The 14344-nt window shown below is 72.9% G+C and overlaps 1 protein-coding gene across 6 annotated transcripts in view; it reads left to right on the plus strand.

Moving 5' to 3' along the window:
• The first annotated feature begins 684 nt into the window (after positions 1–684).
• Positions 685–14344, plus strand: part of DNMT3A (DNA methyltransferase 3 alpha) — a 49697-nt gene continuing 36037 nt past the window's right edge. For 5 of the 6 annotated variants that reach the window (XM_054196226.1, XM_054196229.1, XM_054196228.1 and 2 more), the window contains exons 1-2: positions 685–778; positions 9804–10030. In XM_054196226.1, the coding sequence (XP_054052201.1) occupies positions 9962–10030 (69 nt within the window). In that variant the 5' untranslated portion in view covers positions 685–778; positions 9804–9961. Of the gene's footprint in view, positions 779–9798; positions 10031–14344 lie in introns of all 6 variants that reach the window. The other variant, XM_054196227.1, reaches the window with a different exon arrangement.

Genomic DNA, 14344 nt, shown 5'->3' on the forward strand with positions numbered 1-14344 from the left:
GCATGGCTTGGCATGACACAGTAGGGCTTGGCTTGATCCAGCAAAGTCTGGCTTGGCACGGCATGGCACAGCACAGCACAGCACAGCTTGGCATGGCACGGCACGGCACGGCTTGGCTTAGCTTGGTCTTGCAATGTCTGGCATGGTCTGGCTTGGCATGGCACAGCTTGGCTTGGTCCAGCAAGGTCTGGCTTGGCATGGCATGGCACAGCACAGCTTGGCATGGTACAGCATGGCATGGCATGGCATGGCTTGGCTTGGTCTTGCAAGGTCTGGCTTGGCACAGCTTGGCATGGCATGGCATGGTATGGCATGGCTTGGTCCCTCATGATCTGGCATGGTCTGGCTTGGCACGGCACAGCACAGCTTGGCACAGCACGGCTTGGCTTGGTCCGTCAAGGTCTGGCTTGGCACGGCACGGCTTGGCACAGCACAGCACAGCTTGGCACGGCACAGCTTGGCTTGGTCCGGCACAGCTTGTCCCGGCTTGTCCCGGCACGACACGGCTTGGCACGGCATGCCTTGGCCCTGCGGCGCCCAGCGACGCCCGGCACCCCGGCCCGCCCCAGCCCCCCGCGCCCCCCGCCCGGGCCGGGCCGGGCCGGGCCGTGCTGCGCTGGGGCCGGCGGGCGCTAGGACCGCGCGGCGGGCGGCGGGCGGCGCGGCTGCTGCTGCAGTGGAGGCGGCGGCGCTGCGGGAGGAGGCCTGGCCGGCAGCGCAGCGGCGGCGGCGGCTCGGCACGGCTCGGCACGGCGCGCCGGGCCCGCTCCGGCCCCAGGTAACGGCCCCCCGGCGCCGCGGACAGGGGCGGACCCCGCCGGACCCCGGGAGGGGGCCCCCCCCCCGGCCCCCGGCACCCCCCGCCTCGGCTCGGAACCGCTCGTCTCGGTTCGGCTGGGTTCGGCTCCGCTCGGGCGGGTTCGGATCCGTTCGGGTGGGTTCGGCTCCGCTCGGCTCGGTTCGCCGTCCCTCGGCTCCCCTCCGTTCGGTTCGGCCCGGCCCGGCCCGCGGAGCCCGGCGGGCGGCCCGCACCGCCCCCCCCCCTCCCCAGCCCCGGTGTCCCCCGGTGTCCCCCGGTGTGTCCCCCCCCCGGGGTCCGGGGGGGTCGCGGCGGCCGCGGCGGGGCCGCGCCGAGCCGTGGGGGGGGGGGCAGCGCCGAGCAGGAAAACATGGCAGCGGCCGGGCCGCCACCCGCCGGGCCGGGCCCGCGTCGTGTCCCCCCCCCCCGCGGCCGCCCCCGCTCCCGGCCCGGCCCCGCTCGGCGGGCGGGGGTGGCGGCGGCGCGGCCCGGCGGGCCCGGCCCCCCCCCCCCGGCGCCGCCGTGTCCTTGAGCACCGCGGCGGGCGGCTGAAGGGCAGCGCGGGGCCCCGGCCCGTTCCGGTGTCACCGCCGGCCCCGTGTCCCCCCCCGGGCCCGGCCCCTCTCCCGGCAGCGGAGGACCCCCCCCCCCCGGTAGGGGGTCGGTGCCCGCAGCCCCCGGCCCGGCGCTGCCCGCCCCCGGCAGAGCTGCCCCGGGAGGCGGGGGGGTGGATCGGGCTGGCGGGCGCCTGCCAAAAGTTCTATTTTTTGCACCAAAAAATCCCCCCCCGCGGGCAGGAGGAGCCGCAGCCCCGGCGGGGAGGGGGCGGTGCGGGGCAGAGGCCTGGCAGCGCGCTCCCTGCTGCCTGCACCGCTGCCTGCGTCCTGCCTGCACCTCCTGCCTGCACCGCTGCCTGCACTGCTGCCTGTGCCCTGCCTGCACCCCTGCCTGCTCCCTGCCTGCTCCTCTGCCTGCACCCTGCCTGCACTGCTGCCTGTGCCCTGCCGGCTCCCTGCCTGCTCCTCTGCCTGCACCCTGCCTGCACTGCTGCCTGTGCCCTGCCGGCTCCCTGCCTGCTGCTCTGCCTGCACCCTGCCTGCACTGCTGCCTGTGCCCTGCCTGTGTCCTGCCTTCACCCCCTGCCTGCACTGTTGCTTGCACTCTTGCCCTGCCTGCACCTTGCCTGCACCCTGCCAGCATCCTGCCCTGCCTGCGCCCTGGTGCACCCTGCCTGCACCCTTGCCTGCTCTTCTGCCTGCACTGCTGCCTGCGCCCTGTCTGCACCCTGCCTTGCCTGCACTCTGCCTGCACCGCTGCTTGTGTCCAGCCTGCACCCTGCCTGCACCCCTGCCTGCGCTGCTGCCTGAAACGCTGCCTGCTTCTCTGCCTGCCTGCTGCCTGCACCCTGCCTACACTGCTGCCTGCTCCTCTGCCTGCACCGCTGCCTGCACCCTGCCTGCACCCAGCCCTCCCGCTGGCACCCCCCTTCCCTCCCTCTCACTCCCCAGGCTGGGGGCATCGGGCTGCGCGACCCCGCGGGCGAGTGGGACGAGCTGTTCCCCTGCGCTCAGTTCCTCTTTCTTTATTTCTTCCCTTTGTGTGACGTCGGCGGTGTCACCACGGGATTGGCGTCCGGGGCTCTTGCATCGCTGCGCCCCGTTGCACGGTGGCAGGAGCCGGCGGGCGCCCCACAGGGACCCCGGGATGGAGACCCCAGACCCTGCAACGGCGGCGGGCAGCCGGAGGGCAGTGGATGTTGTCGTAGCCGCCGGCAGCTCCCGGCAGCTCCCGCGCCTGCACTGGCCTTTCGTGCTGACTCAGCACGAAACTTCCTAGCGAGAGCCTCTTTTCGTGACATGCAGCGCCCGCCGCCTCTCGAGGAAAGGCGGGATGCCGGTGCCCGTGCCGCTCGCCGCCCGCCGTCCCCCTGCCTGCCTACGTGACCGCCGAGCTGCCAGGCACCGGCGACGTCTGTGCCGCTCGGTGACGGTCTGTGCTGCTTCAGGTGGTGGTTTTCCTACGGGTATTTTTAGGGCTGCACATCTGCGTGTCCCTGCCCGATGTCTTCCCACGGGCGCTGCCTGCATCGCTGCCTGCACCGGGCAGGCTGGGCCATCAGTGAGCGTACGGCACCCTGCAGCAGCCGCAGGGGAAAGCGCGCGGGCTTGCCGGGGAGCCGCCAGCACGCGCGTGTGTGTGTGGCCAGGACACGCGTGTGCCAGCTGCACGCGTGCCCCAGCGGCTCCGCAGGAGGAGCTGGCAGCATCTGGGCATGCGGTGTCACGGCGTCGGGGATGGTGCCTGCTCTCGGGTTTGCTCCGGGACCCGCTCGCCCTCGAGGCCGCGCGTTGGTTTGGGTTTTTAATGCTGTCTGAACGCCAACTGGTGCCACGCCGGGCAGCGGGGGCCCCAGGGCATGTGGAGCCGAGCCGCCATCCCGCTTCCCCACCGCGCTCCCGCCGCAGGGCTCGGCACGCGCGGGAACGCGCCAGCGCCGGTTGGGCCTGTTCCCGCGGTTAACCGCCCTTCCCAGTTCAAAGCGCGTACCTGGTTGCCGGTTGGAATCGCCCCGGCGCAGCTCCCGGCCCTGCTCCGCTGCCAGCTGGAGGGTTTTGGTGGTGCCCGGGGCCCTGCCCGCAACGGCACTCGCTCCCCACCATCGCATCGCAGAATGGTTGGGGTTGGAAGGGACCTTGAAGATCATCTTGTTCCAAATCTCCATCATCTCACCGCCTTTTTTTCCCCCCCGCAATAACCTAGGCATGTCGAGCCTCTGGCAGCGTGGCCGCGGCGCCTCGTGCCCCCTGCCGGGTTTGCACCGTCCCGGTGCTGGCTCTGCCGCGCGCGTCACCGTCCCACCAGCGGTTTCGGCTGCCCCCAGCCCTGGCTCGTGCTCCCGCCTGGCAGGAGCTGGCTGCGTTCAGGGCTGGAGCCTGGGCTTCGGTCTGCTCGTGGCGTGGCTTCGCGGTGCAGGGCAGTGCATCGCTGCCCGGTGCAGCGAGGGCGGTGCGTCGCTCCCCAGGGTGCAGTGAGGGCAGCACAGGGCAGCGCATCCCTCCCTGGAGAGCAGCGCAGGCAGTGCCTCACTCCGTAGGGTGCAGTGCAAGGCAGTGCATCGCTGCCCGGTGCAGTGCAGGCCAGTGCGTCGCTCGCAGGGTGCAGTGTGGTGCAGTTCATGGCTCCCCAGCGCAGCGCATCGCTCCCTGGGGTACAGCGTGGTGCAGCGCATCCCTCCCTGGGGAGCAGCGCAGGCAGTGCATCACTCTCTGGGGTGCAGCGTGGTGCAGTTCATGGCTCCTCGGTGCAGTGCATCGCTCCCTGAGGGGCAGCATGATGCAGTGCATCCCTCCCAAGGGTGCAGTGCGGGCAGTGCATTGCTCCCGGGGGTGCAGTGTGGTGCAGTTCATGGCTCCCCAGTGTGCAGTGTGGGCAGCGCATCCCTCCCTGGGGTGCAGTGCGGGCAACGTATCGCTCCCCGGGGTGCAGTGTCGTGCAGTGCATCACTCCCTGGGGTGCAGCGCATCCCTCCCCAGGGTGCAGCGTGGGGCCGGTTCAGCCAACCTGGGTTCCCCCCTCCGCGCTGGGTGCGTGTTGGGGAGCGGAGGGCGCCCGCTGCGAGCACCCCCCAGCCCTCACCACCGCCTCGTCCCCTCAAAGCCCCCGCGGGACACGGCAGCGCTCCCCGTGTCCCCTGCCCGCCCCGTGCACCACCCCCCCCCCCACCACCCCCAGCAGCGTGGCCAAATATTTTGCTCCGAAGTTCTAATTCGGGGCGATGAGGTCAACGCTTTGCCCACGCCGACGGTGGTTTCGGCGCAACCATCTGTCGGAGGCGATGCCCGGGGACCTGCCGCCGCCAGGCTGAATTTTCGGGCCCCGGGGGACGCCCACCCCGTCCCCGGTTGCCCCCTGCCAGCAGCACCCACGGGGCGGGGGGGTGGTGGGTGCCGTGGGCGGTGGGGGGGGGGGGGGGGGAGCGCCCCACCGTGAGTCAGGGGCGGGGGGCTCAGGGGGTGGGGGGTGACTCACGGCCGCAGCTCCCCCCCCCCCCACCCCGTCCCCTCTGAGTCAATCCTGAACTTCTTCCCCGGTGCTGGGAGGGAGGAGGAGGAGGAGGAGCGCGGCTGCCCGGGGGTGGCGGTGACTCAAAGTGACAACAACAATAATAATACGCTGCGGCACTTGTCACGGGAGAGGCGTTTGGATGGGGTCCCTCGTGCGTCCCCACCGCCTCTGGCGGTGGGGACGCACGAGGGACCCCATCCAAACCCGGTGGGTGTCACCGCGCTGGGGGATGCTGCACGCGGGGTCACGTTAGGACAGGAGGAGGGAGAGGAGGGGGGACGACACTGCAGTGAAGGTGTCACCCGCCACCGGCATGGGGACCCCGCTCGCCGTCACCTAAAATGGCCGTTTGGCTTTCTGCGGGTTCCCGGCTGCGGCACGGCAACGGCGAGGTCCCTAAATATAAAAAAGGCGGGTTTTTTTATTTTTTTTAATTTTTTTCTTTCCATCCCCCTCCCCACCACCACCACCACCACCACCACCACCACCCCCCCCCCCCGCCATCAACGCCGCGTGTCTCATCCATCCAGCGCAGGTAACCTACTTTGGAACGCCTCTGCCGTGCGGCGAGCGTGACTCGCCGGGGCCCTGCCGTGCGGGAGCGGCACGGCGCGGGTTGGGGTTGCGGGTTCCCCCGCTCCCCGTCAGCCCTCAGGTCAGCCCCAGCCGTTAAATAGGGCGGCAGCCGGCAACGCGACGAGTCCCTCCCCGCGCTTCGGCGGCGAGCGCCGGACGAGGGTCTGGTCCCCCCACCGCCGCCACCACCACCGCATCGGCGAGGGGATGCCCCGGAGGAGGGTCTCGGTGGCCTAGCGCGGCGACACGGTGCCGCAGCCCCCCATCCCGTCCCAGCCCGCCGCGGCGGGCGAGCTTCGGACGGGTAAGAGCGCGGGGAAGCGGGGACGGCGGTGCCGGGGGGGACCCGTGGCGTTACCCACCCTCCGGCAGAGCCACGCTCGCCCCGCGGTGCCGACGGTTGGGGCCGGGGGCGCGGGAGGTGGCCGGTACCGCCGGCTTCTCCTCGGCTTTGTTCGGCGGGCGCCGGGCCGGGGCTGCCGCGGGGTTTGTACGCAGCCCAACTATTTTTAGTGCGTTTGGAGACCATGTTTGCTGGAAGCGAATCAAAGCCCGCGAGCTGGCCCTTCGGCAGCGCCGAGCGGGGCGGCTCGCTGCCGCGCTCCCCGGGCACCAGGGACGCCGGAGGGCAGGGGGGGGCTGCCCGAGGGACCCCCGCTGCGATGGGGGCCGGGGGCGGCCGAGCCATTTTCTAGGGCTTGTGGGGACGCGGAGGCAGGGACGCGCCGGGCAGCGGGGACACCGGCACTGGGGGGGGACCCCGGGGTGCCCCTGCCGCGGGGGTGCCTGGGTGCAGCCGGGGTGTCCCCGGGCACTTCCTGGTGGCACGTGTCCTCCCGTGCCCGCCAGCAGGGCTTTGCCAAGGCACAGCGTGGCGTGAGCGGGGCTGGGGGCTGCGGGGGGCACGGGCAGGACCGGGGGCACCGCCAGAGCCATGGCCAGCACCCTGGGGAGGCGGCTCGCAGGGGGGGACGCGGGGACGGGGTGCCACGCTGTGCTGTGCCAAATGGCGTGCCACGCCGTGCCACGCTGTGCTGAACTGTGTGCCGTGCCGTGCCGTGCCGTGCCATGCCGTATCGAACCGTGTGCCATGCTGTGCCACACCATGCTATACCATACCATGCCATGCCATGCCAAACCACATGCCATGCTGTGCCGTGCCATGCCGAACCGCGTGCCACGGCTGTGCCGAGCGGCATGCCATGGTGCTGGCGGCACAGCGGCTGAGAGATGGGGGCCCAAAGCGGTGGCGTGCGGGTGCTCGGGGTGCTCGGTGCCGGCTACTGGCCCCTCACCAAGGGGCACCACGGTGCCCAGGGTGCCAGCGCGGGGTGAGGCCGGCAGCGGTGGGTGCCGGGGCTCGGCGGGGAACAGGCGCGGGCAGGCCCGGCGCGGCAGAGGGTGGCGGGGATGGTGCCCCAGGCTGGGGCCAGGGATGGGGAAGCCCTTCCCCGGGTCCCACAGGTGGCCTGCCCCCCCCCCCAGCCCGCACCCACGGCCCCATCCCACACCCTGCACCCCCCCCCCCCCGCACCCCCAGGTTCCAGCCCGCACCCAGCACCCCCAGCCCAAACCTCCCATCCCCATCCTGCACCCCCAGGTCCCATCCTGCTCCTGCATCCCACACCCCCAGCCCGCATCCTGCACCCCCAGGTCCCATCCTGCTCCTGCATCCCACACCCCCAGCCCGCATCCTGCACCCCCAGGTCCCATCCTGCACCCCCAGCCCGCACCCAGCACCCCCAGCCCGCATCCTGCACCTGCACCCCCAGCCCGGACCCCGCACCCCCAGCCCTCATCTCCCATCCCCCCCCCCGCGCCCCCAGGTCCCATCCTGCGCCCAGCACCCCCAGCCCGTATCCTGCGCCCCCAGCCCACATCTCCCATCCCATTCCTGCACCCCCAGCCCGCACCCAGCACCCCCGGCCCGCATCCTGCACCTGCACTCCCCCCCCCGCACCCCCAACCTGCACCCACCACCACCCCCCCCCGCCCACGTCCCACCCCCAGCCCTGCCCGCGTGCGGGGCCGCGCTGGGGGGAACCGGGACCGCCGACCCCCCCTTCCCCGCCCCGGCCCGGCCCCCGGGGTTCCCCGCGCGGGGTGCGGGGGTGCAGCCCCCCCCGCCGCGGGGCCGTGCGGGGCTGGCGGCTGTTCCCGGCACCCCCCGCCCGCCGGCTGCGGCTGGAAAGCTCTAGAAACAAACCGCAGCTCCGGTGCCAAAGGCAACAGCAGCCCCGGCCATGGCGAATGCGGCGTTTGCCATGGCAACAGGTGTGGGGCTGCCCCCCCCCGCCCCGCACCGCGGGGCCTGCCCGCGCTCTGCACCCCGCACCCCGCACCCTGCACCCCGCACCCTGCATCCCGCACCCCACACCCTGCCCTGCACCCCGCACCCGCACCCTGCACCCCGCACCCTGCTCTGCACCCCGCACCCTGCACCCTGCATCCCGCACCCCTCACCCTGCCCTGCACCCCGCACCCGCATCCTGTACCCTGCACCCGCATCCTGCATCCTGCACCCTACACTCCGCACCCTGCCCTGCACCCTGCATCCGCACCCTGCACTCCGCATCCTGCATCCCGCACCCCACACCCTGCCCTGCACCCCGCACCCGCACCCTGCACCCCACACCCTGCTCTGCACCCTGCATCCCGCACCCCACACCCTGACCTGCACCCCACACCCGCATCCTGTACCCTGCACCCGCATCCTGCATCCTGCACCCTACACTCCGCACCCTGCCCTGCACCCCGCACCCGCGTCCTGCATCCCGCACCCAGCACCCGGATCCTGCGTCCTGCACCCCACACCCAGCACCCACATCCCGCATCTCACATCCTGCACCCCACATCCTGCACCCTACACCCCGCACCCTGCCCTGCACCCCGCACCCAGCACCCACATCCCGCACCTCACATCCTGCGCCCTGCCCTGCACCCCACATCCTGCATCCTGCACCCAGCACCCACATCCTGCCCTGCATCCCACATCCCGCACCCTGCATCCTGCCTGCACCCTGCCCTGCACCCCACAGCCTGTACCCGCATCCTGCCCTGCATCCCACATCCTGCGCCCCACACCCTGTACCCCGCATCCCGCACCATGCATCCCGCATCCTGCCCTGCACCCCGCACCCTGCATCCCGCACCCTGACTGCACCCCACATCCTGCGTCCCGCACCCTGCATCCTGCCCTCATCCTGCCCTGCACCCCACACCCTGCCCTGCACCCCACATCCTGCACCCACATCCTGCCCTGCACCCCGCACCCTGCATCCCGCACCCTGCAGCCAGCTCACACCCCGCACCCCGCACCCTGCATCCTGCACCCTGCATCCTGACTGCACCCTGCACCCCGCATCCTGCCCTGTGCTCCCTGCATCCCGCATCCTACACCCTGCGCACACCCTGCCCCTGCACCCTGCACCCCCATCCTGCACCCCGCACCCTGCACTCTGCCCACACCCACACCCCACCCCTGCACCCCACACCCCGCAGCCTGCGCTGTGCTCCCTGCACCCCACACCCTGCATCCCCCACCCCGCATCCTGCATCCCGCACCCTACACCCTGCCCACATCCTGCCTGCACCCTGCCCCTGCCCCCTGCACCCCACATCCTGCACCGTGCTCCCTGCACCCGCGGGGCCCTGCCTGCACCCAGCGCTCTGCCCCTGCACCCTGCACTATGCACCCCACATCCTCCACCCGGCACCCCACTCCCGGCACCCTGCCCCTTCACCGCACACGGTGCACCCTGCACTCTACCCGTACGCCCCGCACTGTGCACCCAGCATCCTCCACCCCACACCCAGCGTGCTGCACCTGTCACCCTGCCTCCTGCACCCCACACCCTGCCCCTGCACCCTGCACCCGGCGCCATGCAGCTGACACGGTGCGCTGTGCACCCCACGCCATGCACCCGGCGCCATGCAGCTCACGCGGTGCGCTGTGCAGCCCACCCCACGCCGCTGCGGCCAGCACCGTGCACCCCCCAACATGCACCCCGCGCCATGCAGCTGACACGGTGCGCCATGCACCCCACGCCATGCACCCCGCGCCGTGCAGCTCACATGGTACACCACGCACCCCACGCCATGCCACGCAGCCCATGCCGCGCAGGTCATACGGTGCCTGTGCACCCCACGCCATGCAGCTCATATGGTGCACTCTGTACCCTACGCCATGCACCCCGCAGCCGGCGGGGCCGGGTCCCGGCCGCGTGCCGGGGGCGACGCTGGGGCCGAGGGCCCAGTCAAGGTTGTGGCGCGTTAATAATTGTCGGGGTGTGGGGCGCGGTGCGGGGGCCGCGCGGCCGGCGCTCCCCCCTCACCCCGTCCCTCTCCCCTTCCCGCAGCGCAGGAGGATCCAGGCAGGCGGCGGGACGCAGGGGTGGCCGCTGCGGTGGGCAACGGCTCCCGCACCCCCTCCTCGGCGCAGAGACCCGAGCGCGGCGGCGGGGTCCGCTTTGGTGCTGAAGAGGTGACGACGGTCCCAGGTGCCCGCCCTCGCTCCCCACCATGCCATCCAGCGGGACCCTCGACGCCAGCAGCCCCGCTCCGGACCGCGAGGCGCTCGACACGCACAAGGTAAGGTCCGGGGTGCAAGGGGGGGCGGCCAGGGGGGCGCTGCTCACGCCGAGGCTGTCCCCGTCGCTGGACACCGGGATGGCGGTGGGCTCTGGGGTCCGGCTCGCTCCTGGCCAGCGCTGGCGCGTTGGAAAAGGGGGTGCGGGATCCCCCCAGGCGCACGGCAGCCCCGCTCCCCCCTCGCCGCGGTGGGGAGCGCCGAGCCCTGAGCCGCAGCCGGGATTAGCGCGGATTGAGCTATTCCTGGCGGTGGGGGAGCGCGGGGGGGGACACACGGGGAAGCGGAGACCTGCTGTCGCCTCCCGGCTGCGGGGAGGGGGTCGCCGTGATGGTGGAGAGCGGAGGGTTGGGGGCTGCCCCGGCGCTGGGGCGGGCGGTGGGTGCCTGTCCCAGGCTGTGGGGCAGTGGGAGGGGGACGTGCGGCGCGCAGCAAGAGGTGGCCCCGTGGCCTCGCCACTGCTCGGCTTGAGCCCTCGTTGCCGTTCGGGGGGGTTCAGGGGTCCCTGTGCCTCCTTCTGCCTCCCCACGTGCGATGGGCTTGGGAGGGACCCCCCGGCGTCGGGTGGCACAGGCGGCACGCTCATCGCCACACCATGCCAGGGGCTCGTGGTCCCTGCGGATGGACCCCCATCCCCGCTACGTGCCCCCCCAGCAGGGACCTGCCCCCCAAACGGAGCGGGGCTGGGCAGTGTGGGGGCTTGCACTGGCTTTGGGGGGGGTCTGACCGCATCCCCGGTGCTCCCTCGGCCACACGCCGGGCCGGCGCGGCTGCTCCCGGTGCCGGCAAAGGCATGGCTCCTCCCGTGGAGAGGAGAGGCGTCCCGGCGGGCGCGGGGGCCAGGCGAGGGCGTGGGGACGGGCTGGACCCTGTCCCACTGCGGGCAGCGGGGCATCAGGGTCATCTGAGTTCCCCCAGGCTGGCTCAGCCGCGGCGGCCGTGCCGTGCCTCCCACGCCGGGTCAGGCACCCGGTGCTCCCCGTCCTCCAGCCATGGCTCCTGGCCGAGCCGTGTGTCCTGTGGGACGTGCCCAGCACGTTTTTGGTACAACCTGGGGGGGGGGACGAGGAAAGCAGGGGTCAGTCGGTCAGTCCCGTGCCTTCCCTCGCGCCAGGTTGTGCCGGAGCGGGTCGCCAGCGCCGGGAGCGTGAGCGTGGTGGCGTGGTGGCCCATCCTGTGTTTTGGTGCGGTTGTGGAGGAGTGGGGCCGTGGCACAGGGGGGGCTGCAGGGGAGAGCCGTGGGAGAAACGGGTGCCTGCGGCGCAGCCTGGCGCACCCCAGCCAGCAGGACCGGTGCCGGTCCCCGGGGTGCCAGCGACCCACGTGAGCTGGCAGCGAGCAGGTGGCGAGCACGCCCGGCTGAGCCGTGTCCTGGGCTGACCCCGCCGGGACGCGGCGTCGCCTCCCCGCAGCCACGCGCGGAGGTCACCTCCGCCCAAGGCATGGAGGACGAGGCCATCCCGCGGCACCGCGGATTGCGCCGGTGCCAGCCAGCCTCGGCACCCGTCAGGCGAGGCTGAGCTCCAGCCCCCGTGTAAGGGGGTGTCTCTGCCCCCCAGTTCTCCTGCCCCCCCAGGCTGGTGTCCCCCTGCCGCCAAGGGCTCCCTGCTCCTGGTGCAGCCGGGAGCTGGGACCCGGCGCCGCGGCTGCAGGGCCCAGCACTGCATCATGCAGCAGCTTCTCCTCCTCCTCCTCCTCCTCCTCGGCGGTGGTTCCCCTCTGGGTTGTTGCTTGGCAGCGGCGCAGGAGCGCGGCGCATCGGGGACGTGCCGAGCGGCCCCGCGCCGGGCCGAGCCCCGGGAGAAGGGCAGCGGGGGGATTTTCGGGGGGATGACTCAGCTCCCAGCGGGCAGCGAGGGGCTGCGGCACTGGCACCCCTGTGCCAGGCCGTGGGGAGCGCGTCCCCCTCGCAGCCCTTTGCACCAGCCCTGCCCGCGCCGGCGCTGCGTCTCTGCTTCTCTGGCGCCTGCCTGGCTTTTGGGGTGCCGGCCATGCCCCGGGGGGTCCCTGCCGTCCCGGTGCCACCCCGGCCCTGCGTCCCCCAGCTCGGTGGTGCAGGGACCCTGCTGAGCCCCGGCCCCGCAGCAGTGGGGACGGCTCACTGGGAGCTCGCCTTGTCCCCGTGCGCTCCTGTCTCTGCAGCGGGGACCCCCGCTGCCCCCCCTCCGCGGCATCCCTCGATCCAGCTGCCCCAGCGGCATTTCTCGTGCCGCAGCGTGAGGAGCAGAATGGAGCCCCGGCCCACACTGCCGGCTGGGCTGAGCACCGACACGGCAGCACAGAGACCCCCCCAGGGGGCTGCAGCCCCCCCAGAGGGACGGCATCGCCTGGGGACCCTGCAGAGCACCCCCCGGAGCCCCCCTCCCCTCGCCTCGCCGGCACCCACCCAGTGCTCCCCAGCCGCGGGAGGGCCGGCCACCTGGCACGGCCAGTGTGCCAGCGCCGCGCACTTGACACCCCGCCGGACCTTCTCGGGACCCGGCCACAGCCGGTGCGTGGTGGGGGGCGGCTGGCCCCCCCAGCCGGCTCTGCTGCATGGCAAGGGGCGATCTGCGGGGCAGAGACCCCCAGGAATCCCCCCCTTTGGCTCCTGCGCCGGGGATGGAGCTGGAACCACGATCCTGACGTCGTCCTTGGACCCGTCCCAAAGCTTTCTGCCCCGCACCGCGTGGGGAGCGGGGCTCGGCACGGGGCTGAGCCCCCCCGGCTGCTGCGGTGCCGCCTCTCCTCGCTCGGCCCTGGCTTCCCAGCTCACAGCGCGGGGCTGGTGGGTGCCAGGGCTGGGCTCAGTCACGGCGGGGCTGGGGGCTGCCCTGCATCGCGCGCGGGCGAGTGACACGCAGCGACGGGGCCAGGGCGAGCGCGGTGCCGGCGGGACGCCATGGTGGCTGGGGACGAATCGGCACGTGGCTCCCACCCCACGCAATCCCACACCACGGCCCCAAGTGGGGGAGACTGGCAACAAGGGGCACGGGGGGATGCCGGCTGGGATTGGGTGGGTGGCCCAGAGGGAGCTGGTTGGGGGGACCGCGGCCATGGGGCACCGCGGCCACGGGGCACCTCAGCCATGGAGCATTGCAGCCATGGGGCACTGCAGCCATGGGACACCATGGCCATGGGTCACCGCAGCCATGGGGCACTGCAGCTGTGGTGCACCACGACTATGGGTCACCGCAGCCATGGGTTACCGCAGCCATTGGTCACTGTAACCATGGGGCACCATGGCCATGGGTCACTGCAGCCATGGGTTACCACAGCTGTGGGGCACCACAGCCATGAGTCACTGCAGCTGCTGGTCACCACGGTTGTGGGGCACCGCAGCTTTGGGCCACCGCAGCCATGGGTCACTGCAGCCGTGGGGCGCCATGGCCATGGGGCACGGCATGCCCCGACTCCGCGGGACCCTTGTGCCGGACCCCGGCGGGGATGTGCCGGCTGCGTCCTGCGACGGCCCCGGCGCAGGGGAAGGCGGGCAGCGGCGGGCAGGAATGCGGCTGGAGCTGGCGCCTGCGGCGGCTGCGGGGCTGCGCAAGTGCAGCTGGATGTCGGCGCTGTCTGGCTGCCAGCCCCATCCCCTCCCCGGCCTCTCCCTCGCCAGCCCCCCGCCGGCCTCTCCTCCTTCCCCTGCTCCCCCCTCCGCGGCCTCTTCCTGCCTTGGCTGCTGCCGCCGGGATCTTCTGGGGCTCAGGTGAAACCGGCCCCGCCGCGGGACACGCCGGGGGCCCCGCGCAGCCGTTGCCCCGCACGCACGTCCCCCCGCGGCGCTGGGAGCGGGCCCCCCGAACGGGGAGCCGGGGGGGGGGGGGGCGGGGGCCCGTCACGCCGCGGTCCTTGGGCGGCGGCGGCTTCGGCGCGGGGAGCAGGTTCATTTCCCGGGGCCGCGTTCCTGCTCCGGCGGCACATGCGCCCTGCCAGCGCCCGCCGCTGGGGCACGGCACCGGGGAGGGGGGACGGCGCTGGCAGCTGCTGCGGGGCAGAGCGGGGAGAGGGGGTGCATGGCCCCCCCAGAGCGCCCGCGGTGAAGCCGCCCGCCCTTGTCCCCAGGGAGCTGCACGGCTCCCTGCAGGCCTACCATGCCGTGCCGTGCCGTGCCGTGCCGTGCTGTGCCGTGTCGTGCTGTGGGGTCCATGCAACCCGTTCCACGTGCCACAGTGCAGGAGCCCCCAGACCCACGCACACAGGTATTCGGCAGGTTGGGGGAGCCGGCATGGACCCCCCAAACCGGCCGCGGTGCAGGCGGGTCACCCTGCTCGCGCCGCAGCCCAGGCCCTAGCAGGAGCCACCATTGCCTGTCTCATGGTGCCCTGGGGGCCGCT

The sequence above is a fragment of the Rissa tridactyla genome, chromosome 3 (assembly GCF_028500815.1).
Source record: "Rissa tridactyla isolate bRisTri1 chromosome 3, bRisTri1.patW.cur.20221130, whole genome shotgun sequence".
NCBI classification, from domain to species: domain Eukaryota; kingdom Metazoa; phylum Chordata; class Aves; order Charadriiformes; family Laridae; genus Rissa; species Rissa tridactyla.